Below are 24,334 nucleotides of genomic sequence, written 5' to 3'. Positions count from 1 at the left end.
CATGTTGTAAGTGTAAATCATAAGGCGATTGATAATTTGTAAACTTTTACTTGAATCTGCTTAAAGTGTTTCTTGGTCCTTACATGGTTCTCCCTTTAATCTTTCCCTAAAATGAACTCGTTGACTAATACATTGTAAATCTTTTCTTGCTGTGTGTTGCACGTGCTCTGGTAATCTCACGCAGGCACTCCTGTGGAGCCTGCAGCACCTGCCCCGCGTAAGCCCGTGTGCTTTAGCAAAACCCTGGCAGTTTATAGCGTGGAATACTGGTTTTTAGAAGGAGTTACTTTTTGTTTGCATGATCAGTCCATTTGATGGTCAACCACATTTCTTGCTATTCTAACTATATATATATATATTCTATATATATATATATTCTAACTATATATATAACTATATATTCTAACTATAACTTGCTATTCTAACTATTGCTATTCTAACTATTACAACAGGAAAAAAAACCCAAAACATTTTTAGTTTCATTTTATTGGTATATCCCTGAGCAGTGCCTCAGAATTTTTGCCAAGCTACCTACCGTATTGACACTTCTAAGTAACATTTTCTAATCTGAGTAATCCGGATTACAGTTACTATTTACTGTTTTGTGATTTGACTGTAGTGTGGAGGCCAGGTTTTATCTTGGTATTAAGGAAACAGTGAAACATAGAATAACAGACTAATGATTGAACCAGAAATTTGTTATTAAGTAGCAAGAAATTGGAAAATAATCAAGCTTAATGTGGCAGATAATTAAGTACATTTTCAAAACATTAGTAGGTTTTGAAAAAGCCCTGTTCTAGTTGTGTTTTAGAAGTTAGATATACAGTTAATATGTGTGTGTATATTACCTGCCTAGTATACATGTATTATATGTATATTATTCAATATACATTCTGCTTTATAAGACTATTTATTTGCTCATTCAATGAGGTAATACCTATTATGAGCCTGACACTATTCTAGATGTTCTTGTTTTGGGAATACAACTGGAAAATAAACAGTCGTGGTTTTCAAGCCTCATTCCTGGTCTAGTGAAAGAAATAGGCAACTGCCAAGCAATTATGATAAAGTGTAATGAATGCTCTGGAACCAACTAACAGAGCATGAAACAAAGGCTTGAAGTTTAAAGAAAACTTCCTGGAGGTGGCAACATTTAACCGGAGACTGACGGGAAATGAGCCAGGCCAAACAAAAAAGATGGGGGGAGGGCGAAGTATTTGAAGAACTGGATCTACATGGACAAAGTAATGTCTTGTACACGGGATTGAATGTAATTTAGTTTAGTATGGCTGGGGAGAGAGAGAGAGAGAAAGGGACAGGGAGAGAGAATGAGTATGTGAGTGTGCATTAGAATCGGGGTGGAGTGGGAGGTTGTGAAAAGGATGGGATAATGATGTGGAGAACCGTCAGGTCCGTGTTAGCTCTTGCCCGGACTGTTAAAATAATTACTTAATTGGTCTCTCCTCCCCAGGCTGTCAGCCATGTCAGGCCCCCTTGTACTCCTGTCTGATGAATTCATGAAACAACAGCTTTGATGTTGTTATCCCTGGTTCCCTTCAGTGGCTCTCCCTGGCCTACAGAAGAAAGTAGACAGTCTTTAACTCAGGTTTTAAAACTTGCCCCAAGCTAGTCTCAGCATACTTTGCAAACTTTATTTCCCACTACTCTTATTACTGATTTATCACTTGTCACTGATGCTTCAAATTATGGTATTTCCTCTACCTGGATATCTTTTCTAAGGGCTCATGTATAAATTCTACCTCTCCTTCAAAGCTGTTATCTGATTTTTCTAAGTGGAATGCCTTTTTGACCTTATGACCCTTTTTGTCTTCTGTCCGCATATCCTAGCTGTTTATGTGCAATGCCTTACTCCCTTTTGCAGACTACGTGTCCGATTCGTGTTGTGTCTCCGGGGCCCTGCAGCACTCAGCACATGAGCAGTCTCACCAGCTAGATAAATGGTGGATAAATGTATAAATGAGTTATTCTAGAGGATACTAAGACTTGGCATCAAGCATATTGAAGGCAAGACCGCCTGTTTTATTTTACTTGTCTTCTAGCTTGTTTTTTCGGTTGGTTGAGGAGACAATGAATCGTTGTTCCATCCTGCTTTCTCTTTTGCCTGCGTGTGTGCCCCAAGATGACATGCCCGAGGGAACAAAAGGCAGTGGCTCTTTCTGTACCCGCCCTTGCCCTGAGTGCCCTTTCTCCCACTGTCTAGGAAAGGAGCTGTGAGGAGACCGTTTAGAAACACAAGTATCAGTTAGCTGACAGATAACATTAGCGGTTATCTCGAAGTCAGTGGCAAACACTGGGTTTAAAAGGACTATGGAAAGGGCTGTGATTGATGTGTAAATGAGAATGTGCATTCGTATATGGAGAGGAACCAATGGCCCTCAGAATAGCAGTCATTAGAGTTGTCTGAGAGCTTTCCTGGGACCCAGCCAAAGTCAATTAAAGCCGAATTTCTGGGGATGGAGGCTGGGTATAGGAATTTTTAATTTATAATGTACAGCCATGATTAAGGACCATTGGCTGAAACCTTACAGTGGTGTGGTAGCTGGGACCCCAGAAATGCCCTCCTGTCTGCTAAATTGCTTATTCATTCTACAAAATTAACTAAAAATACTTAGGTTGCTACGTTAGAGCTTGTCCTGTTTTTAACAAGTTCTTAATCTCGAGGGATAGACAGACTTGTAAAAATTACCTGTAATACAGTTTGACTGGTGCTGAATTCACCACTGTGAGGAAAGTAAAGAGGAAGGGAAAGGGAAACAGAGAGGAAATATCCAAGGAAAGTGACACTTGAAAAGGGTCACCTCCCATCATCAAATGTAACCTAGGAAAATGATCCCTCTTTATTATCAACCCCTTGTAAAATGCAGATGCCCAGTTTCCTTACGGTCGGAGGAATGAGCATTAGTTGATTCAGCCTTTGGGCACTGGAGTTGCGTTACTTGGCTGCAGTTCCCCAAACGAAGGCACTGTTTGCACTAGGAGGTGAGCGCCTGTATGAAACCGCAAAGCTAGGGGCTGAAAGAGCTGTGGTGAAGCCAGGGCTCCCCGGCTCCTGGAGAAGTGCTTTTTTTCCCCCGGGACTGGACATTTGCCATCCTTGGCCACTAGAGGCTTAGTGGGAGTTAGTTCATTAAAAGAGATTCTAACTTGACCGTGAACTGAAGGAGTCTGTCAAAACAGGGGCTGAAGGAAAAGGAGACGGAACGCTTTCAAGCGTGACCAGAGACGTGGGACTGTGTGACAGGAAGCAGGGGTTGCAAGGGATGTGAAGAATGCACTAGGAGAGTGAGAAGGACCCAGGGCTCTGTGTCCCCTGTGTGCCAGAGCATAATCAAGGGCCGTTATTCATGCTCTCACCTATAACAGTCACTCCATCCCTCGGATGGTATTCTTACCTCCAGTTTTTTTTTCGTTTGTTTTGTTTTTTAATTTTTGCTGTGTTGGATCTTCATTTCTGTGCGAGAGCTTTTCTCTAGTTGGCAGCGAGCAGGGGCCAATCTTCATCGCCCTGCGCGGGCCTCTCACTGTCGCGGCCTCTTGTTGCGGAGCACAGGCTCCGGACGCGCAGGCTCAGTAGTTGTGGCTCACGGGCCCCGCCGCTCCGCGGCACGTGGGATCCTCCCGGACCGGGGCACGAACCCGCGTCCCCTGCATCGGCAGGCGGACCCTCAAGCACTGCGCCACCAGGGAAGGGAAGCCGCTCCCCTCCAGTTTTATAGAAGAGGAAGTTGAAGTTGAGCGAGGTTGAGTAATGAACCCGGTCTCCCTGCTAATCAGTATCAGAGTTAGCATTGGAACAAACGACTCTGTGATTGCAGTTCATGGGCTCGCCACCATTGAGCTGGGGCTCTATTGCTTTTTTTATGTCAAGTCATGGGACAGTTCCTGTGTGAAGATCACCGAGGCCTGCAGAGGAGAAGGTTACACGCTCAAGGCACAGAGAAATCCAGCAAGTGGCCATATTGCTTATTTGGGTCAGAGTACAAAGTTGTTGTTGGATGATGGTATTAAGAAGTTACCAGAAAATGGAGCAAATGGGAGGAGACGAGGGGAGAAAGAAAGTACAACTGAATTGAGAGAAAATGGGGCCCCAGTGTGTGTGTTGACAGAGGTCTGGGTGAAGATGCACAAGGAATGTTTTTGAGAACTACTTAATTGGACAGGACTTTTTAAATAGAATTTATTTTTTAATGGAAGTATAGGGCTTCCCTGGTGGTGCAGTGGTTGAGAGGCCGCCTGCCGATGCAGGGGACATGGGTTCGAGCCCCGGTCGGGGAAGATCCCACGTGCCGCGGAGCGGCTGGGCCCGTGAGCCGTGGCTGCTGCGCCTGCGCGTCCGGAGCCTGTGCTCCGCAACGGGAGAGGCCACAGCAGTGAGAGGCCCGCGTGCCGCAAAAAAATAAATAAATAAATAAAAAATAAAGTAATGGAAGTATAGTTGATTTATAATGTGTTGATTTCTTCTTTTTTTCTTTTCTGTGTCTGAATTTTTTTTATTGTAAGTTTATTGATGTGTTAACTTTTTATATTGGAGTATAGTTGATTAACAGTGTGTTGGTTTCAGGTGTACAGCAAAGTGATTCAGTTATACATATACACGTATCTATTCTTTTTCAAATTCTTTTCCCATTTAGGTTGTTACATAATAGTGAACAGATTTCCCTGTGCTATATAGTAGGTCCTTGTTGGTTATCTATTTTATTTATTTATTTAAAAATTTAAAAATAAATTTATTTATTAATTTATTTGGCCGTGTTGGGTCTTCGTTGCTGCACGCGGGCTTTCTCTAGTTGCGGCGAGAGGGGGCTACTCTTCATTGCGGTGCGCGGGCTTCTCATTGCGGTGGCTTTCCTTGTCGAGGAGCACAGGCTCTAGGCGCACGGGCTTCAGTAGTTGTGGCTCACGGGCTCAGTAGTTGTGGCGCACAGGCTTAGTTGCTCCACGGCCTGTGAGATCTTCCCGGACCAGGGCTCGAACCTGTGTCCCCTGCATTGGCAGGCAGATTCTTAACCACTGCGCCACCAAGAGAGCCCGATCTGTTTTACATATAGCAGTGTGTACATGTCAATCCCAATCTCCCAATCTATCCCTCCCCCCCTCCTTTCCTCCAGTAACCATAAGTTTGTTCTCTAAGTCTGTGAGTCTGTTTCTGTTTTGTAAATAAGTTCATCTGTATCTTTTTTTTTTTTTTTTTTAGCTTCCACATATAAGTGATGTCATACTATATTTCTCTTTCTCTGGACAGAATATTTTCTATTGAAATGAAGTCAGGACTCACTCACTTGGCAAAGGTTTCTTAGGTTTATTGGCCTGGGCTGCACTGTGGGTACCAGGTTGAGGCACAGCCTCCTTCTGGAGGCCATCGGCGTGGGAGGAAGACAAGGCATTAGAGTGCAGTGAAGCCCCGTGGCCCTGCTGGGAGGAAGGCATGTGCAGAGTGCCAAGGAACACGAAGCAACGATGTCTACTAACAGCCACCTGCTTTAGCCGGAGGTAGAGAGTGTAAAATTCACAGATACGTTGCTTTACTCACTTAATACACCCAAGCCCGGCATTGAGCAGATCTGGGCTTTCAGCCTAAATGTTTTTGATGTGATAGCAGGAGGAAAACACCATGTGACAGCCGCCTGTGCTTTTCCCTCTTATGTTCGCATTCTGACTTATTATAAAAGTGTTGCCATGGCTGAGGTTCCTGTGAGGCCCAACATCTCCATACTTTTCATCTTAAATAAGCACTTAAGAACATCTCTGCAGCTTCTGATAGCTATTTAGAACAGAACACCTTGTAATGATTAAGCTTTTCTTTTCTTTTTTTTTTTTTTTTACATCTTTATTGGAGTATAATTGCTTTACAATGGTGTGTTCGTTTCTGCTTTACAACAAAGTGAATCAGTTATATGTCCCCATTTCTGCTCCCTCTTGCGTCTTCCTCCCTCCCACCCTCCCTATCCCTCCCTCCCACCCTCCCACCCCTCTAGCTGGTCACAAAGCACCGAGCTGATCTCCCTGTGCTACGCGGCTGCTTCCCACTAGCTATTTAACGTTTGGTAGTGTCTATATGTCCCTGCCACTCTCTCACTTCGTCCCAGCTTACCCTCCCCCTCCCCGTGTCCTCAAGTCCATGCTCTAGTAGGTCTGTGTCTTTATTCCCTGATTAAGCTTTTCAAATGCCTCTGTTTAAGTCACGACTTCAGCACCCTTCTGCCTTAAGAGACTCTTCATACAGATGTTTTGAAAGAGTTCCACAGTTCATAGGCATCTCTTTTTATTTATTTGTTTATTGTTAAAGTGGATCATTTTCCAGAAAGCTATTCAGGGATAGTAGAAATATATGAACTCTTTCTCAAAATTTGGAGACTTTCCTGTTTTATTCCCAGAGATAATTTTCAAGTAACTTCTGTTGACGGTTAACTCCTTTAGATGTTTGGGAACCTGCCTGAGAAAGCCAGTGGAAGTCTCTGGGGATGGGGGTGGGGGCAGAGGAGGAGACAGGCTCAGATAACCTGTGTTGTGATGCTTTTTTTTTTTTTTACTTCAGGAGATTGTTTTTCACCCTACCGCCTATGCTGCTGCAGTCAGCATCCAATAGAGACGTGTTCTGGGCCCGGGAGCCAATTGTCTTTCTCCTGGCTGCAGCCTGAAGTCTGAGAGAGAGAGAGCTGGTGACTGTGCACAATTTTAGCGAATTGTCATGGGGATGGGGGCGAGGGGAGTGCTTTCCCTCCGGGGACAGTGCCAGTGGCACTGAGCACATTTTGTTCAAGTACAAAGTTGATCTGCCTGAAGGAGACAGTGGTCAGCAGTGGTGCGGACCTCTGTCACCTCCCCTTTGCCTTGCGCTCTGTCATTGTTTACTTGAAACGGGAGTGTTTAATGGCTGGACTTGAGGCGGAATCTGAGGTCAGGAAGCTAGTGGCAATGTGTGTCTTCAGTTAGGGAATCTCGGAGGTTTACGGAGGGCTCGGAATGAAAAATTGGAGAAGAGGAAGGGTCGTTGTTATTTGGCAAAGTCAGTGATGTCTCTAAAAGATTGGAGAGCGGTGTAATTGAATAATTTCTGCATAAAACTGATAGCGAAAATTTTGGACATCTGTTATAGTTTAGAAAACTATTTAAGCACCAATCAGATGCATAATATACACTGTCCCATCTAGTGGGTTTTGATGGGAGATTTACAAGGGAAATATTGAAATGGGACTTTGAAAACATTGCATAATATTATACTTAAGGGTTTATTATAACCAATAATAAATGTTATTTTAGAGATGTAAAAACAGGGTTTACTTTTGTATATTTGTAGGCATGTGTAGGATCTAGAAGGTGTAAATATAGCAAATGCTTCATATAAATACAAAGCGGTGGTGTTGTTATTCTTAATCTGACGTCACCAAAATGTTTTACCTCTTTGATTTCCCTTACTTTCTTTTCTGTTGCTGAATGAAAGACTTGCCCCTTAGAGCCTCTCTATATTGTCTAATTTTGTTTTTTATTTTTAATATATATAATGTATTCTCTTTTTCTGTATAAAATCACCTTTTCTTTACTTGTGATCTGTCTAAATCACAGAGGCCAGGTCAGTGGAATCCATAGATAGTCCAAGAACCTCTTGACTCACTAGGGCTCTTGTTGAAATGGATAATGTGAAGCAGAAATTTAACTTTACAGTGTTCAGTTATTTTGTTTTCTGCTGTTGATCCTATAGTACAGGTCCTGCTGAGGGGGGAAAAAAAAGAATGACAGAGAAACTGGAAGTTATAAGAGAATCTAATTTTTTTTTCATTACACTTTAGAAATACTATGTGGATTCATCTTCTCCAAAATTAGTTGCTTATTTTATGAAACATCTTTTCCTTTGCAGAACTCAAGGGGGTTGAAGCATCCGTTGGGTTCTGACCTATTCTGGATAAAGTCTTCTGTGCTTAGTGTGAACAATGATTAGAAAAGCATGCACATGTAACGACGATCGAGTGATGCTGTAATGGTTACCATTACCTCTAGTGAAATGGCGAAGGGGGTACCAACTTTGTAGTTGGGCTGTCTGGGTTCATTTATGTGTCCTTGGGTGAGGACCCCTTTCCTTCTCCTTTGGAGAGGTATTTAAAGATGGAGAGCTTTTGCTTTATCAATGCACTGAGAGCTAGAATAGTTCTATAAAGGACTGCTTAAACAAGTCTTCCAAGAGACTGTTAAGGAAAAAATTATGTACTTTTGACTTAAGAAGTTTACCCCCTTTTTACCTTCAGGAAAGCCCTAGGAATATAATATAGACAGTCATGCTGTAATCCACCTAATAATGGTATAATGATGAATTGGGTACTATCTGTAAAGCATTTTGTATTTCTCAATTGTAAGGCATGCGCTACAAATAGAGCTCTACATTTTATTATGTAAATGTTAGGGCTTTTAATTATTAGCCAAGATTGAAGACTGTCTGATTTGGATACCGTCAAGCTTCAGAAGTGTTTCTGCTCCAAACAGTTTAGAAGTCTGACAGTTGCTGTGCCGAAAAAATAATGAAGCAATTTTAAAAAATAATAGAAACAGTGATCTGGCATTTCCAATTTTATGATGCTATAAAAAAGCAGCCAACAAATGTTGGACTGTTTAATGATACTGGCACCTACCAAATGTCACTGGGCTTTCACAAGGTCATGGAGACTCTGGTTTGGCTTAGGGATGCTGGCCAGACCCATCTTTGGAGCCCAGGAAGACTGGAATTAGTGGCAGACCATAGGTGCCAGCTAAACCCTTTATAGCACCTCATAGATGGCTACACACTTTTGTGGGATTCTGTGGCATTGAGGAGGCCAGGAGTGGAAGGAAAAAGTGAGACCATTTCTTCTTACAGCATCCCATCAAAAGCAGCTCTAAATAGAAGATCCCTGTGGACCCTCTCTGAGGAGGCTTAGATTTCTTCAGATGACTATTAGCTAAAATTGTGTGCTGATATTATAACTGTTGCTGTCACAGTTGTACGTATATCTGATCTCTCACAGACAAAAGCTGCTGGAGAAAGGAGTGGTATTTTTGTAACAAGAATGTGTGTGTGATTTGTTGCCTTTTTCCCTTTCTCCACCTCCTCAGCAGCAGCTAACCCGGCTCTCATGCATTACGTAATACTTATCTAGATGTGTAGAGTTTCAGTTATGCCATTTTCAAGATGATTAATGGGAGTTGTGCAATTAAAGCTCCTAAGTTCTCTGGGAAAAAAGTCATAGTATCCTGATGTTTGAGTTAGAGTGCGTTGATATTGCGTCAGCATTGAGGATATTTTGGAGTCTTGTAAATGTCACTGTTGGTTTTCGTGTCCAAGAATCGTCGTTATCAAACTGAGGAATGTTCTATAAAATAGTGCCTAGAACATTTGAATACTGGAGAGGCCTCTTTAAATAGCTAGAAAAGTCTAACCAAGAATCGCTTCCCTAAAATCAGATTAGACTTGGATGTGAAAAAGTTTAATGCCCATGAAACAGTGTCTGTTACATTCTTTTATATCCTTTCAGGCCATGATAAAATTACAAATTTAAACCCAATCGATTGTGTGTATGGATGTGTATGTGTGTTAGTACTTTTCTTTCTTTTCCTGGCAGTCTCAATGGTTGTTCAGCCACAGTTTATATGTAAAGATGAACTTTTTATGGGATCAGGAAAAGGAAGAAAATCAAAATTTGCATTATATTGCATTTCATTTGAAAACACTTCAGATCTGTAGTAAAGTAAACTAAAGAAATAGGGACTATTTCAGTGAAAATACATTTATAAATTTCTGCTTCTTTTTTCTCTTACTGGTAGGAGAAAATTCTCCCAGGTCTTATGTTGACCTGAGTTCCAAGCATTTGTCCTTATGTTGATTGGATGAAGAAATAGCAATTTACACCTAGAAAGTTAAGCTTTAAATATTGATTAATGTTGCTATATTTACTTCATGCTAAGTTTAGGAGACTAGAGATTAATTGCCTAGCAAAATAAGAGGAGAAATGACTCCTTTCTCCGTGTTCTATAGGGATGCTAAGTGTTTGTTCCTGGTGTTACCTGAAAGTCCAGTGAGGAAATTAAAACAGAAATTGTGTTTGCTTTAAAGAGTATTTTCTAGCCTTTTTACATGGTAAAACTCTGAAATAAGTACAAGGGTGCACGTATAATCTGGCTTAAAGAGTCATAATATTTGAGAATAAAAAATGAATAGGGACTTCCCTGGTGGTCCGGTTGTCAAGAACCCACCTTCCAATGCAAGGAACGTGGGTTCAGCCTCAGGTTGGGGAACTAAGGTCCCACATGCCACAGGGCAACTAAGCCCACATGCTGCAGCTAGAGAGCCCTCCTGCCACAACAAAGACCCAACGTAGCCAAATTAAAACGAACAAAAAATGTAGCTCAAATTAAAAAAAAAAAAAGAAAAATTCCTGTTAATATGTCAATACTATCTATTTACTATGTAGTATACCATACTATTTAAAAACAGTAAATAGATAGTTTTGATTTATTAACAATGTGTATACTACAGTTGACCCTTGAACAACATGGGTTTGAACTGTGCGGGCCCACTTATGTGCAGATTTTTTTCAATAAATACTGCAACAACGTCACACTCTCTGAGGTTGCTCGAACCACTGATGTTGAAGCTCCCATAACGAGGGCCGACCGTATGATTATATTTGGATTTTCCACTGTGTGAGGGTTGGTGTCCCTAACAACACCCCCATCCCGGCCCACTGCATTGTTCAAGCATCATCTCATTTGCGATATACTCTACAATACTATTTGTAAGACAAAACAAAACAAACAAACAACAACGTCAAACCAGTGAAATCCCCCTGGAGACTTTCTAAGAAAAAAAATGAAAATATCTGTTTCGGCTACTTTAGGAATTTCTACTAAATGATAGTACAGCGTCCCTTTAGGTTTTATTTTATAGGTTTCTAAAAGTCCTCATGTGTTTTCTCAAAGGATGAAATAAAAATTTTAGTCATATATCTTAAGTTTCTTAAATTTGCAGCAAAAGCAGAGTCTGAGTTTGTAGTGCATACAGTGATCTTAGAAATAGGTATACAATTGGGGTGAACATATATGTGTGTGCATAATTACATATGTACACATGTATCCATTTACATATGACTAAAAACTACACTATGCTTACACTATGGGTCTGCCAGAATTCCAGTTGGCAGTCAGAAATCTTTATTTTTCTGGGTTCTCTGGCCACTTAATTTATCTTTCTCAATAGCTTCTTTTCCGAAGGAGGGGGTACGTGTCTAACTTTTAGTTTTCCTGAAAAGACTTTCTGTAGGGAAATAAAATCAAGAAAATGTTGCTTGCCCTTAAAAAAAAGTCAGTTTCTTCAGTATTCCAGTTAACAAGTGAATGGAGCTATTGATATGATTTTGGAATTTAGCCTTTGATATACCACAGTCTTTGTTTTTATTTTAAATAAAGTAATTTTATTTAAAACCAAAACAAACAAATACTGAACCTCCCATATTCATAGTTAGAAAGTTTTTGGAAGCTGCAGCTATTAGAACTTTGCAAAATTGGAAGGAATAACCCGGTCAACCACCCCCTCCTTTAGAGCCAGGTTTTATAGTACAAATCCATTATCTTATGTTTGAGGAAACTCCCCAAATAAAGGATCCTACCATTTAAATGTAAGAACGGAAATATTTAAAGCTACTTACCAAAAACTTGAGGTTAGCAGTTTTTAAATCACGTGTGCTCCTTTTACTGACAGAATGTTTGTGTCCCCGTAAAATTTGTATGTTGAAGTCCTGTCTTCAGTGTGGCTGTATTTGGAGAGGGGGCCTCTAAGGAAATAATAATGAAGGTTAAAGTAGTTAAGGTTAGGGTCCTGAATGTGGGGTCCTGATCGGACAGAATTGGTGTCTTTATAAGATGCACCAGCGAGCGAGCGAGCTCTCTGCTTGCAGGCACCAAGGAAAGGCTCTGTGAGGAAATAATAAGGTGATTGTCTGCAAGCCAGGAAGAGAGCTCTTACTGGAAACCAAATTGTCCAGAACCTTAATCTTGGACTTCTAACTTCCAGAACCGTGAGAAAATACGTTTATGCTGTTTAAAGCACCCAGTCTGTGGTATTTTGTTATGCCAAATTAGCCTGAGCCGACTAATACGGCCTTCATTAAAGTCCATTAGGTATAAAGCAGTGGATAACTCACAGCTGGAGATGGTTTTGCCTGCCCCTGACCCCCAGGGGTGTTTTGGCAATATCAAGAAATAATTTTGACCATCATAACTGACTGCAGGAGTGCTGTCAGCATCTAGCAGGCCAGGCATGCTGCTAAACATCCTCCAAGGGCAAGAACGGCCCCACGACAAAGACTTGGCCACCAAAATGGCAATGGCGAGATAGCCACCCAAATGTCAATAGTGCTGAGGTTGAGAAACCTTGAACTTCTTTTTAGGATGTGTGTGTTTTTTAAGCTGACAAGGGGCTTCCCAGGTGGTGCAGTGGTTAAGAATCACCCCGCCGGTACAGGGGACGCGGGTTCGATCCCTGGTCCGGCAAGATCCCACATGCCGCGGAGCAACTGAGCCCGTGCGCCACAACTGCTGAGCCCACGTGCCTAGAGCCCGAGCTCCACAACAAGAGAAGCCACCGCGATGAGAAGCCCGCGCACCGCAACAAAGAGTAGCCCCCGCTCACCGCAACTAGAGGAAGCCCGCGCGCGGCAACGAAGACCCGACGCTGCCAAAAAATAAATAAAAATTTTAAAATAAGTAAATAAATAAAATAAAAAAATTTTAAGCTGACACAAGTCCTTTATGGAAACAAGTGAATCGTAAGGAGATATATATACATTTAAGAGCTACAATGTCCTGTGTGTTAGATGCAATTAATTTGTTTTCAGTATTTGCAAAAGCCAATAAAGTGTAATTCCTAGAGCTCATTAAACTTATATTCATTCCCTAAAGGAAAACAAAACACTTGAGCATATATGCATGTGTGTGCATATTTGTGTGTGTATAAAATATAATTTTTTCTTAATCACCTTTTAAACTTCCATACATTTCCTACCACTAGATACTTATACTTTTCAAATAAATATTATATATGTAAATTTACTCACCCTTGCCTTAGAATTGATCAATTGAAAGTATGGCAGAACCATAGAAAAGCATCATTTTGGAAAAGCGTGAAACAATATTTCTTGACTGCAAAGGGTTTCTTTCCCCCTTTGGCAAAATTTTTCTGAGATAGTTGTATTATCTTAGCGGGGAAAAAAAAAAAACCCAAAACCAACCCAAACCAGTAGCAGTTTTCAATAGGAAGCTCCCAGCTTCCTTTGCCAGAGCTTCTGGCCAGTACCTGAGCAGTGAATATCTTCAGAAAGTGCTTCAAAACATTTGCATATATCAGCTGTTCTAAAGGAAATATTAGTTTTAACCATTGAACTAAATGGTTGCAGTTTGAACAGTCTACCAGAAAACCAGTACTTCCAATGAAAGTGGGAAAAGACATATGAGTATTAGCTGGTACCCCTATAATTTTTTTATTGCCCCTTTCTTTTCAGAGTCTACGCAAATGTGACTCAGTAATTTTCATCCTACCACATAGTTACACCATTGGCAACTTAATAAGGTGACTTTTTACATTCTGACCTCAGAGGTCACTATATTCCTTTTATTTTAGATGGAAGAAGTGTAACTAAAAATGGGAAATTAGTGTTTCCAGTTTTCAAATTTGATTTTTTATTTTGGTCTTATTAAGTCTGGCCAGCTTCTAAGTAAGATGTTTTATTTTTGATTGTTAGCTAGTTCTTTTTTTTTTTTTTAACATCTTTATTTGAGTATAACTGTTTTACAATAGTGTGTTAGTTTCTCCTTTACAACAAAGTGAATCAGTTATACGTATACATATGTTCCCATATCTCTTCCCTCTCGCGTCTCCCTCCCTCCCACCCTCCCTATCCCACCCCTCTAGGTGGTCACAAAGCACAGAGGTGACCTCCCTGTGCTATGCGGATTGTTAGCTTGTTCTTAAGTAAATATTAGAAATAGCAGAGAAATAGCTTCTTATTTCTCTAAATTGCCATCTCTAGTTTCTTTCAGTTTTTATCTTTATTCTACAATTTATACTTCACTATACACATCGCATACATATCATTTTTAGATATGTATTATATATGCTTGTACTATGTGTGTAATCACTTTAAAGTACACTTAATCACACTATAATGTTTAAAAATTAACCAGGCATTTATTTGGAGGCTCAATTAATCTAAATGTACATCTTCCCTTGTTAGAATCACACGCTTTGTACCAATTTCAAAGGCTAATGAGAAAATCCTTCAATTCGCAATTTAACAGTTTGTAACCTCAGAAACTGAGGATATGATGACTTAATCTCTCATTAGCCTCAAATGGTCTACAAGGGGACATTTTTTACTTCTTCTGGACATGTTACTTATATTTAAAGATGTAGAAAAATTATTAGAGAAAAATGGACTCATTCTGGATCAATATTTTATTGAACTTCCTCCGTTTCCTTAAAATATACAGTATATGCATTACAGTGATGTCTTTGGAATCTGTGTTGTGTTAACTTATTATAAAAGGCCTCCTTGCATGGAGTCTTAAGATATTTATGGTATAGGCGGTATAGTGTGGCCTGCTAGTCAGCTGGCCAGCTCACTGAAAATAAGATTTCGGTGCCATCAACAGAAGTAAACCGTAGAAGCATGACACTGTGAGAAATGTACTAGAATGGCATTTTCCCTTAGTGGATGTCGCAAATAGAAAATGATGATTAAGGGGAAAGCTTATGTTTTGATGGTTGGCATGTACTGTCACTGAGTTTTGCTACTTGTATTATTTATAGTACCTTTAACAGATAGGGTGCTAGGTTAAGCAACTGCTGCTTGTTATTAGCTTGATAACGTATGGAAAGAGAGAGAAATTATTAATATTTATTGCCAGCCTGTTATACCAGGAGCCATGTATGAGGCTGGCCCAGTATCTTGTTCAATCCTCATACATCACCAGTGAGGTCAGTGGTGTTGTTACTATTTACAGGAAAGCTATGGCCACTCTGAGAAGTTAACTAACTTCTGCAAGGTCACACAGCAAGTAAGTAACACAGCTGTTGTTTGAACCAAGCTATGTTTGATCAGATGTACAATTATATGGCAGTAAGGGGAACTGCATGTAGCAGTCAAAACGGAATAAAAACTTCTTCAGGTTTTTGCATTATTCCTAGCAACCCAGTTTATTGTGTCTTGGGGTGAAATTTCTGATGACGCGGAGTAGTAGCTCCTATACAAAAAATCTGCATATGTGAGTACAAGATACTGATTGAATTTCTGTTTTTAGAATGTATTGTCACTGTATAGATTTTAAAATACCAAGGACATTGAATCCCTACACAAATCTTCCTCCCTAGTGAAACTTGCAGGCCTCGTGTTACTTTTTCTCCTTTTATTGTGGCAGGCTTTATTTATTGTGTGTTCAAATCTCCGGCCTCGGAATAAAAGCATCATTAGGTTAGTACAACTCAGAGTCGAAATTTGGTGTTAGATCTAGTTTTTATTCTGTTACCTTCATTGTCTCCAGAATGGATTTACAGTAGAATTCATCTTTAAGCACTTAGAAGAAATGTATGTTCATTCATTCATTCTGCAAATGCTGATTGAGGTACAGTGCTGGGAACTCAGAGATGGATGAATGTGGAGAGGTACCAATGTCATATTTGCCTGAACTCTCTAGAACGATTACCTCTGGTGGTCTTCCTCAGAGCTTAGGCAATTCTCTGGAAGAGGATGTTTATTCTAACTTGCTTTTGACCTTTTTATTTGTCAACCCACAATTATTCAGCAGCATAGTAAGCATTAAACAAGTTTTGACCTTCCTAAGAAGCTAAGTTTGTCTAATATCAATTGCAGAGGCTACTCGGTTATTTTATCCATACATGTCAATGACAGATTCACGTAACTTTGCAGAAGTGGGTTTTGTAGTGTTTTCTGCTGTATCAGAGTAACCTGGAATACCGTTAAAATGTAGCTCCCTGGGCCCCAGACCTATCGCCACAAACTCTTTGGAAGAGGCTTGGTCGTCTCTGTCCTTTGCCACAAAATGTCTTCAGTTGATTCTTAGGAACATAGCTTTTTGAAAGTGAAGCTGCAATCCAGTCACATCAAGCTAAGCATGGGAGGGTGGCCTATGTAGGACATGAACTAGAATGACATTTTTCCTGAGTAGATGTAGTAAAGACAACACGAAAACCGAAGGTCCGAGTTTCTACTAAAAGTTTTGAGATGCGGGGATACAGAATATATGGCGGTTTGCACGTGGTTTCTCTCCTTCAGTATTTCAATCCAGGCCGTGTTCCTAGGTAGGAGAGCCCTGGTGGTTTGGGTTCAAGGGAGGCACTGGACTGAAGTGCCAGGAAGACCAGTGTCAGTGTTTGACAAGGCAGGGTTCAGGGCCCAGGGCTGTCTCTGTGCTATTTCTGGAACACTCTAGAAACTGATCTGAGTCAATCGACAGTAACTGAATCCTGAGAGTGGGATATAACCCTGCTTGTCTGCACTTAAATAAATCCAATCTGAGTAAGAAATGTGATGTGGAGATACTGAGAAGCAGAATTTCTCTTAGAGCCAAGTTGTTCTTTGTACTGAAAAAGCAGGTTTTCTTGAAGGGACCCCAACTGGCTATCCCTGAAATCCGACCATGTGGCATCCATGAGTTATTTACGTTGGCCAGTCACTCCCTGTGGTTCGTCTTGTGACTCCAAGTGTCGTTTTTATGAAAGTTGTTTTGCATCCAGATGCTTTTACGCGAATACACTCACGATCTCAACAGATATCAAGCATGATGATTTCAGGTGGAATAGGTCATAGACATGTCAGTGTTACTTGTGAATTTATCAATAGCCATAACTAATAAATATTATAAAAAATTACCGTCATGCCAATATTTTGGTTTTCTCTTATTGTGTGTACGATTTAAAATGCTCTGGGAGTGGTGGTAACAGCAGCTTCTGACCTTCCCGCACTCCCCGGAGAGTACCATGCATGCAGTACCGAGGGTGCGACGTAGACATTACCTTCCTTAATCTTAAAAATAAACTTGGGCTTCCCTGGTGGCGCAGTGGTTGAGAATCCGCCTGCCGATGCAGGAGACACGGGTTCGTGCCCTGGTCCGGGAAGGTCCCACATGCCGCGGAGCACCTGGGCCCGTGAGCCATGGCCGCTGGGCCTGCGCGTCCGGAGCCTGTGCTCCGCAACGGGAGAGGCCGCAACAGTGAGAGGCCCGCATACCAAAAAAAAAAAAAAAAAAAAAAAAAAAAAACTTATTTTTTTTGTAGGTTATAGAGCAATTTTGAAATGAATGAAAACCCTGAGGCTTAAAGAAGTTAGTTTTTTATGCAATTCATGCAGCTGATGAGTGAGAGAGCTAGGCCTCTACCCCAGGTCCCGAGACCTGTAAGGCCCTTGCTTTTGACCACTGTTCTCTACTGCCTCCTGACTTAAAATACTATTAGTAAAGCTTTATTACATAAAGCTTGTTAAAATAACAGGCAGTATCCTGTGATATAAACTTATGAACTTATCCCTAAAAAGCTTAATCAAAACGAGCCAGAAAGAAATCATTCAAATTAGAATTGTGACAGATTTTCTCACAAATATAAACATCAGTTTCCTGAGTCAATTTACAGTACAAGGTCAAATTATGGTAAATAGATTTTTCTTAGAAAAATCAAAGAAAGCTCAAGATGGTGGTTGATGGCTTCAATGAAATCTGTTTTACCCTCACAAACAGTTCTAATTAGATTTATTGGTGAAAGAAGTTGTCAAGATGGTAATTCTTGAGATAAGTTACTATCAATATGACTTGACAATACTATATTGAAATAATATGGGTCAATCCCTGACAGTGTTGCCTAATACAGACTTTAATATATATTTTGATGAGAAGAATCATCCCAAAAGGAAGGTATATTCACATTTCTTGTTTTATAGTAACTTATTTTTTTTCTCCATTTTATACCCTAAGTTTTTTGGAGGGTAAATATGTCTGTTTCTATTGTTTTATAATTCTTGGGTGATGTAGACTAGATTTATCACTGAAAGGTTAAAGGCTACATTTTTCACCAATGTTTCACTATACTTACTAATCTGTATACACAGTGAGGAATGTGTGGAAATTTCCTCCTTTTCATCTGTACATTTCTTAATATATTGGCTTATAACGCTTAGTAGTAATTTTAACGCTACTTCTTGTGAGATACGTGTAAAGGGGTTTTCCTGAAGATATGACTGTGTGCCTTGAGTCCTCTAATTTCATTTCCTTACGACTCAGTACAAGTAAAAATAGATGGTAAAACTTCATCATTCTTTTGGGTTCATTAAAGTTAACCAGAAGATGTTATGGAAGGAGCCTAATGTCTTATTTGATAATTCTGTGTTTTAGTATTCCCCTGGCAGTTTGTAGATTTTTAAACTTGGTTCTAGAAATATTCGTGTTAATATTAAAATACAGGAGCTTCTTTAAGCTTGAAACTTTTTTCACATGTCTTAATATCTCATTTTGACAATGCACTTGAGTGAATTCATTATTTACTGGAAATGTATAATAAGGTGATTTGGACTTTTTTTCATTGTGTGAAAGGCCCACGGTAGATTCAAGTGACGGGTTTGCATCATAATGATTTTCTTAAGATTCGTGGATTTTATTACTTTTTTTAAGGTGATATTTTCTGCTTTTGTTTCTTAGGGTCGTTGCTCCAGGGAGAACTGCAAATATCTTCACCCACCCCCCCACTTAAAAACGCAATTGGAGATAAATGGGCGCAATAACTTGATTCAGCAGAAGAACATGGCCATGTTGGCCCAGCAAATGCAACTAGCCAACGCCATGATGCCCGGTGCCCCATTACAACCCGTGGTAAGCGTGTTCTCAGTTCTCGTTCCTGAAGGCTGTCCTTCCGAGTGCCCACTTTCAGTGTTAAAGTGGCGATTGCGCTAGATCAAGTGAACATGGGTAACAGTATCAGTTACCTGGCATTTTCTAGCCAAACTAGCAGTCAAACCCTGGAAACAAGTTTCACACCGTAAAGTTACTCATCTTCTGGCTAAATCATGGGGAAATCTACATTACAGCATGTCTGCCCCTCAAAGCTCCCTTCAGATTAAATCCTGTGGCTTGCAGATGTTAAATGGTCTTTTTTAAAATGGTCGTTAAACCCATCAGTATAGATCAGGTGCATTTTCAGGCTACCTTTAACAGTAATAGTCATTTTAAAACTTGGCGTATATCATCTTTAATTTTGAGAAAATGTTTCCCTTTCCTCCCTCCTTAAAGAGAATCTATACAGTTCTCTTTCTTGAAAGGGAGCCTTTGTTATTCTTTTAAACTTATATTGAAACTAGTTTGTAGTTACACATGCTAGGAAAATTCTGACAGTGGTGAATCCATATCATGGACCTCGCAGTCTCATCAAAGGAGAACTAATCAGGAGAGGCAGAAACTCCACGAGCTTTTAAGAAAAGAGCAAAGTTTTATAAACTGTAGGTGGTCATATGGATTTAATGTTTACTGAGCCGTGTATGTATGTAAACTTTGATTCTGAGCATATTTATTTATTTGCTTGTTTGGATTTGGGAGGTGGGTGTATGTGACAAATGACTTGAATAACCTTTTCTCACATTTATCCACAAAAATGTGAGAGATTAATATCATAACTAATTTTAGGTTACAAAAGATGTTCTGATTGTTAATCGTGATATAGTAGTTGTGTATTTAAATGCATGTTGAAATTTGCAATGATCGGAATATTCCTGTCACTGACTTATATGCAATATTATGGGGTCATGGAAACGTGAAGACCCACGTTTTCATGGTGTGCTAACTGTAGCATGTATGCTAACTAATTTTTTTCCTGACACATTTTAACTCCTGAACTCAATGTAATTATTATTCTCTCTTAGAACTTAATGAACCAATCATTCCAAAAAAGAGGGGGGGATTGCATTTCGAGGTGGGAGGGATCTCCAAATCCAATCGGCAGTGATACCAATTATCAATACTATACAGTTGAGGTGAGAGAATATTATAATTCTGTCTGTTTTAACTTGATATATTTTTTCCATTATTGGGGACTCAGTTAAAACTATGATATCTTAAATTTATTTCTGTGACGCCTGTTAATTTCACATGTCTGTGTTGGGATAGCATGAAGATTTCCATTTGGTTAAACAAAAAAGGTTAATCATTGTCTCTAGCATAAAATATAGGACAAGAGTTCTCTTTTACACTCGACTCTCCCGTATGGTTTCAAAGATCTGATAAATCCTTGGGGTGGCTGCTGCTATAGTCGATATGATATCTCTGCCTGATGTGAGATACTTTGTCCCACTTAAACATTTAAAGCGCGCTCACCGGCGGGCTCTACCCTCTCGGTGACTCTGGAGCACCTCCGAGATCAGCACGTGTGGTTCCCAGATGGCAGAGAAGAGGTCACGGCAGTGAGCTCCTCACTCTGAAGTCTTGGCCCGTCTCCTGAGTTAGTCCTTGAGTTTTACTCTCAAGGCCATTTCAGAGTCATCGTACATGTAGACCTGGGACAAACTCTAAACACCATTTATGCTCACGTGTTTGAAACGCTAGTAACAAATACGTGTTGTTTAAAAAAAAAAAAAATCAACAAATCACAGATTTCTGAAACCATCAGAAAAATTACCTCATTTTCTGGTGTTTTTGTTGGAAAATTCTCTGCTTCGACAGAGCATTTATTTTTATTAGTTGTGAGCCGTTCAGGCTTTATGTTCCTTTTCCCTGATATGACTAGATTTGAATGTGGAATTACCCTTCTGCTAAAGGCATCCTGAGATCACAGTCTAAAAATAGACTCCATTTAGAGTGACGCTTTTGTAATGAGTATAGCAGTCATTTTAATTATTCAATTTTAAAGCATCTGGGGTTTTAATGACTGTAGAGAAGGCTTTAATCCAGGAAATTTGCCTTCAAAACCCCACCTGAGACTTTTCGATCGTTTTTTGTAGTCAGCCCTGTTTTGATGAGGCTAATGGTACGGAGTTTCAGAAGTAAACAAGGTGGTCATAACCAGCTGCTTTACTGGAACTTCAGTGCTGGGCCTACAGAGAGGGATTGTAACAGCTGGAAGCAGCCAGGTGACTAAGCTGGAAAAGGGCCGCCGCTCAAGAGAGGACGGCCGCTCGGACGGATGGTGGTGGTTGAAGACGCGGCATAAACTTAGATCCAACCCAGGTAGTAGTGATAGCGAAGGAGAGAGGATACTGTGAGCAGGTTCGTGACGTCAGCAGTGTCAGGAATAGCCGAGCAGTGACCGGGCCTTTAGTCAAGGAAGTAAAGCATCTTCGTTCTCTAGGGCCGGCCAGTTTGGCCCCCAGACCATAACTGAAGGAACCACGAAGAGGTCAAGAGGCTAGCCAAGGTCTAAGCAGTTTCAGAAGCATCTAGCATTATGCCTGGCATGTAGCAGAGGCTTAAAAAATTGCTGGATAGGGCTTCCCTGGTGGCGCAGTAGTTGAGAGTCCGCCTGCTGATGCAGGGGACGCGGGTTCGTGCCCCGGTCCGGGAAGATCCCACGTGCCGCGGAGCAACTAAGCCCGTGAGCCACGGCCGCTGCGCCTGCGCGTCCGGAGCCTGTGCTCCGCGACGGGAGCGGCCACAATAGTGAGAGGCCCGCGTACCGCAAAAAAAAAAAAAAAAAAAAAAAAAAAAAAAAAAAAAAAAAAAAAAAAACCCCCCCCAAAAAAAAAAAATTGCTGGATAAGTGAAAGAAAGAATGAAGAAAAGAGTCTCCCGAACGTGAGAAGAACAGGCGGAGGTTCGTGGTCGTTTAACTGTGCCAGAGTCCAAAGGAGTTATAACTGGAACCAGAGCACAAGCCCAATTATAGAGACTGCAGCATGGAATGGGGAGCACAGGTGGAGGCCCCTTAGTAGACGGGTAGCGGCGGCAGCCAGGGACCTGATGAGGGCGCGGCTGGGACCAGGAGAGAGCTACCATTGCCACCCAGTCAGCGTTTTCAACGTCTCAGGAAGTTTGAGAGACCGGGTCTATAAATTTAAGATCTCCAGAACATGACACCGGGCTGGTCTGGGAAATGCAGGGCTGTATAGGCGAGTTTCTTGTTTTCATGGGCTTGGGTATGTTGTAATGAAATGTACCAAGCCAGGAATCTGAAAAAGAACATAACATTATAGGGAGGTAATTACAGTACTCTGAGGGCATTGAAGGCACTCAGCACATTTTAGATCATAAATCCTCACAGCCGTACAGTCAGAGTAGGGAGTATTATCCAGCTTTAGAGATGATGACTCAGACGTTCAGAGATTAACTAGTTTGCCCAAGTTACATAGCGAGGGAGGAACGGGGCCAGGATTTTCACCCAGGCCGTTCAGGTTCTGGCGTCCATGCTGTAGAAACACTAAATGGAGACCTGTCGCCAGCCAGCTCTGGGTCTTTGGTGGATTCATTTAACACCCCCCACCAACCTTCTTCAACGTATCGTGAGAACTTTAAGATACATTATTTGAAAGGTCCTACCAATCTTATAATTATTCCCATTTCATAAGATAGGAAAGTAAGTAGTTGAAAATAAATAATTGAATGTATATGTCTACTGACTAAAATTTAGCATAGTAAATTATCAAGTAATTGGTGTTAGTTCTATTCTCATTTCTAAACCACTAATAAAAATGCAAAAGAGCATCTCTTCCTTTATTGTACGATCTTTGAAGATAAATAGAGGACCTATAGTATTTAATTATCCAAATTAAAAAACTAAAATTTCTGGATTATTTTTCTAGGTAGTACTTAAAAAACCACTATTATTTTGCCATGCACTATCTGATGCACAGGTACTCTAACAAGACATTACTAAATAACCAAGCATAGACTGCACCTGGGGGCTCACAACTGGGAGGCATCTGGTGTATTTCTTCGGTGGTCCGTCCCAGAGAGGTGTTTCCCAGAAATCCTGTTGACTCCAGGTTCTCGGCGTTGCCCTTGAAGAGGTCTGTATCAGCAGTGTTTTGAAGAGTGTATCTGAGCTCTGGAGGTCCCCTAGCAGTGCCCCCCTCCCCATGCCTTTCCCTCTGTGCCCCAAGGCTGGCCTTGGCCATCTATAATCTCCCATGGCAGCTGCCCTGAGGGTACACACACTAGCCACTCTGAGGTACAAGACTCATGTCGAATTCCCTATGCATTTCATGAACTGGAAGTAGGCTAGGGATAGAGAAATTCAAAGTTACTGGATTTAGCTAAAGTCTTAGGAGCTCCTTTGCTGCTTCCGTCGCCTTGCCTTTGCTGTCACTTCATATCCAAGCCCTTTTTTGGCGGTTGGTTCCTGAAAGCTTTGAAGTCATCATTTGTCACACTTCCAGGAACACCTAGAATGCTTAAATTGTTTTTTAGTGTTTTTTACATTCTGGTTTATCCAACTAGTGGTTGAGATAAGGCTGCTTTATCCCCAAGTGTTTCTGGTAAAAATGTTTCCAGGTCGGTCACCCTGAGTCTTATTTCATCCACCCTGCCCGTCTTACTGCCTGTTTCTGTCAAGGAGTCTCTACTTCCTCAAGCAGCGTGAGAATGGCCCCTGGATCTTAGGCACCAGGGCCATATTTGTTGATACCTTTCTTCTTGGAGGGCTAGAAGTGGATCTTCTTTATTTAAATGTTGATTACTTCAGTAAAAGTCGCTTGAAGTATAATGTGAAATTAAGACTAAAGTAAGTGGGCATTTGATTTGCCCGGTCAGCAAGTCAGTCTAGAAGCAGAGTTTAAAACAGTATTTCTCATTTCATTCCAGTCACGTGCTACCTTCTTAGAAGAAAAGACACTGTAATGTAAATTTGTTGATAATTCCCATTAGCTTTTGGCTCTATGTTTATATTCAAAATAATTGTTTACAGAGACTGTTTATAGCTCTTGTACAGGGCTGTGCTTACCCAGAAGCATGGTTTTATATACCTTGATTCTGTGCTGTAAATTTTTTTTAAAAAGCTTAATTTTTCCCTGTTTACACGTTTGACCTTCACAAACACACACATACACCGCCCCCCGCCACACACATACACACACACACACACAGAGGTAAAATCTAGAAAAATCTGACTTAAAATTTGTGTTCTGTAAATCCCAGCACATACTGAGTATATATTATTTGTTTTATATACTCCCTCTATTTTATTTAAAATGGCAAACATTGTATATGCAAAACAAATACTGTTTCACACAGTGTTTTAAAATAAATTAGAATCCCTAGGATATTTGCAAGATTACAGCATGGTAACAGTATGTTAACGAAACTTAGTTCAATC

General features: G+C 40.6%; 1 protein-coding gene across 50 annotated transcripts in view; it reads left to right on the top strand.

Annotated features, from left to right (window-relative positions):
* The window catches only part of MBNL1 (muscleblind like splicing regulator 1), a 180,346-nt gene that overhangs the window by 120,292 nt on the left and 35,720 nt on the right, over window positions 1-24,334 (top strand). For 26 of the 50 annotated variants that reach the window (XM_067033555.1, XM_067033547.1, XM_059065611.2 and 23 more), the window contains one exon: window positions 18,742-18,912. In XM_067033555.1, the coding sequence (XP_066889656.1) occupies window positions 18,742-18,912 (171 nt within the window). Of the gene's footprint in view, window positions 1-1,000; window positions 1,245-18,741; window positions 18,913-19,955; window positions 20,067-24,334 lie in introns of those variants that run through there. The other 24 variants (XM_067033549.1, XM_059065603.2, XM_067033544.1 and 21 more) reach the window with 5 other exon arrangements.

This window comes from Kogia breviceps, chromosome 5 (genome assembly GCF_026419965.1).
Source record: "Kogia breviceps isolate mKogBre1 chromosome 5, mKogBre1 haplotype 1, whole genome shotgun sequence".
Classification (NCBI taxonomy): domain Eukaryota; kingdom Metazoa; phylum Chordata; class Mammalia; order Artiodactyla; family Physeteridae; genus Kogia; species Kogia breviceps.
The sequence above is the reverse complement of the archived record's forward strand: the minus strand, read 5'-3'. Positions and strand labels throughout refer to the sequence as shown.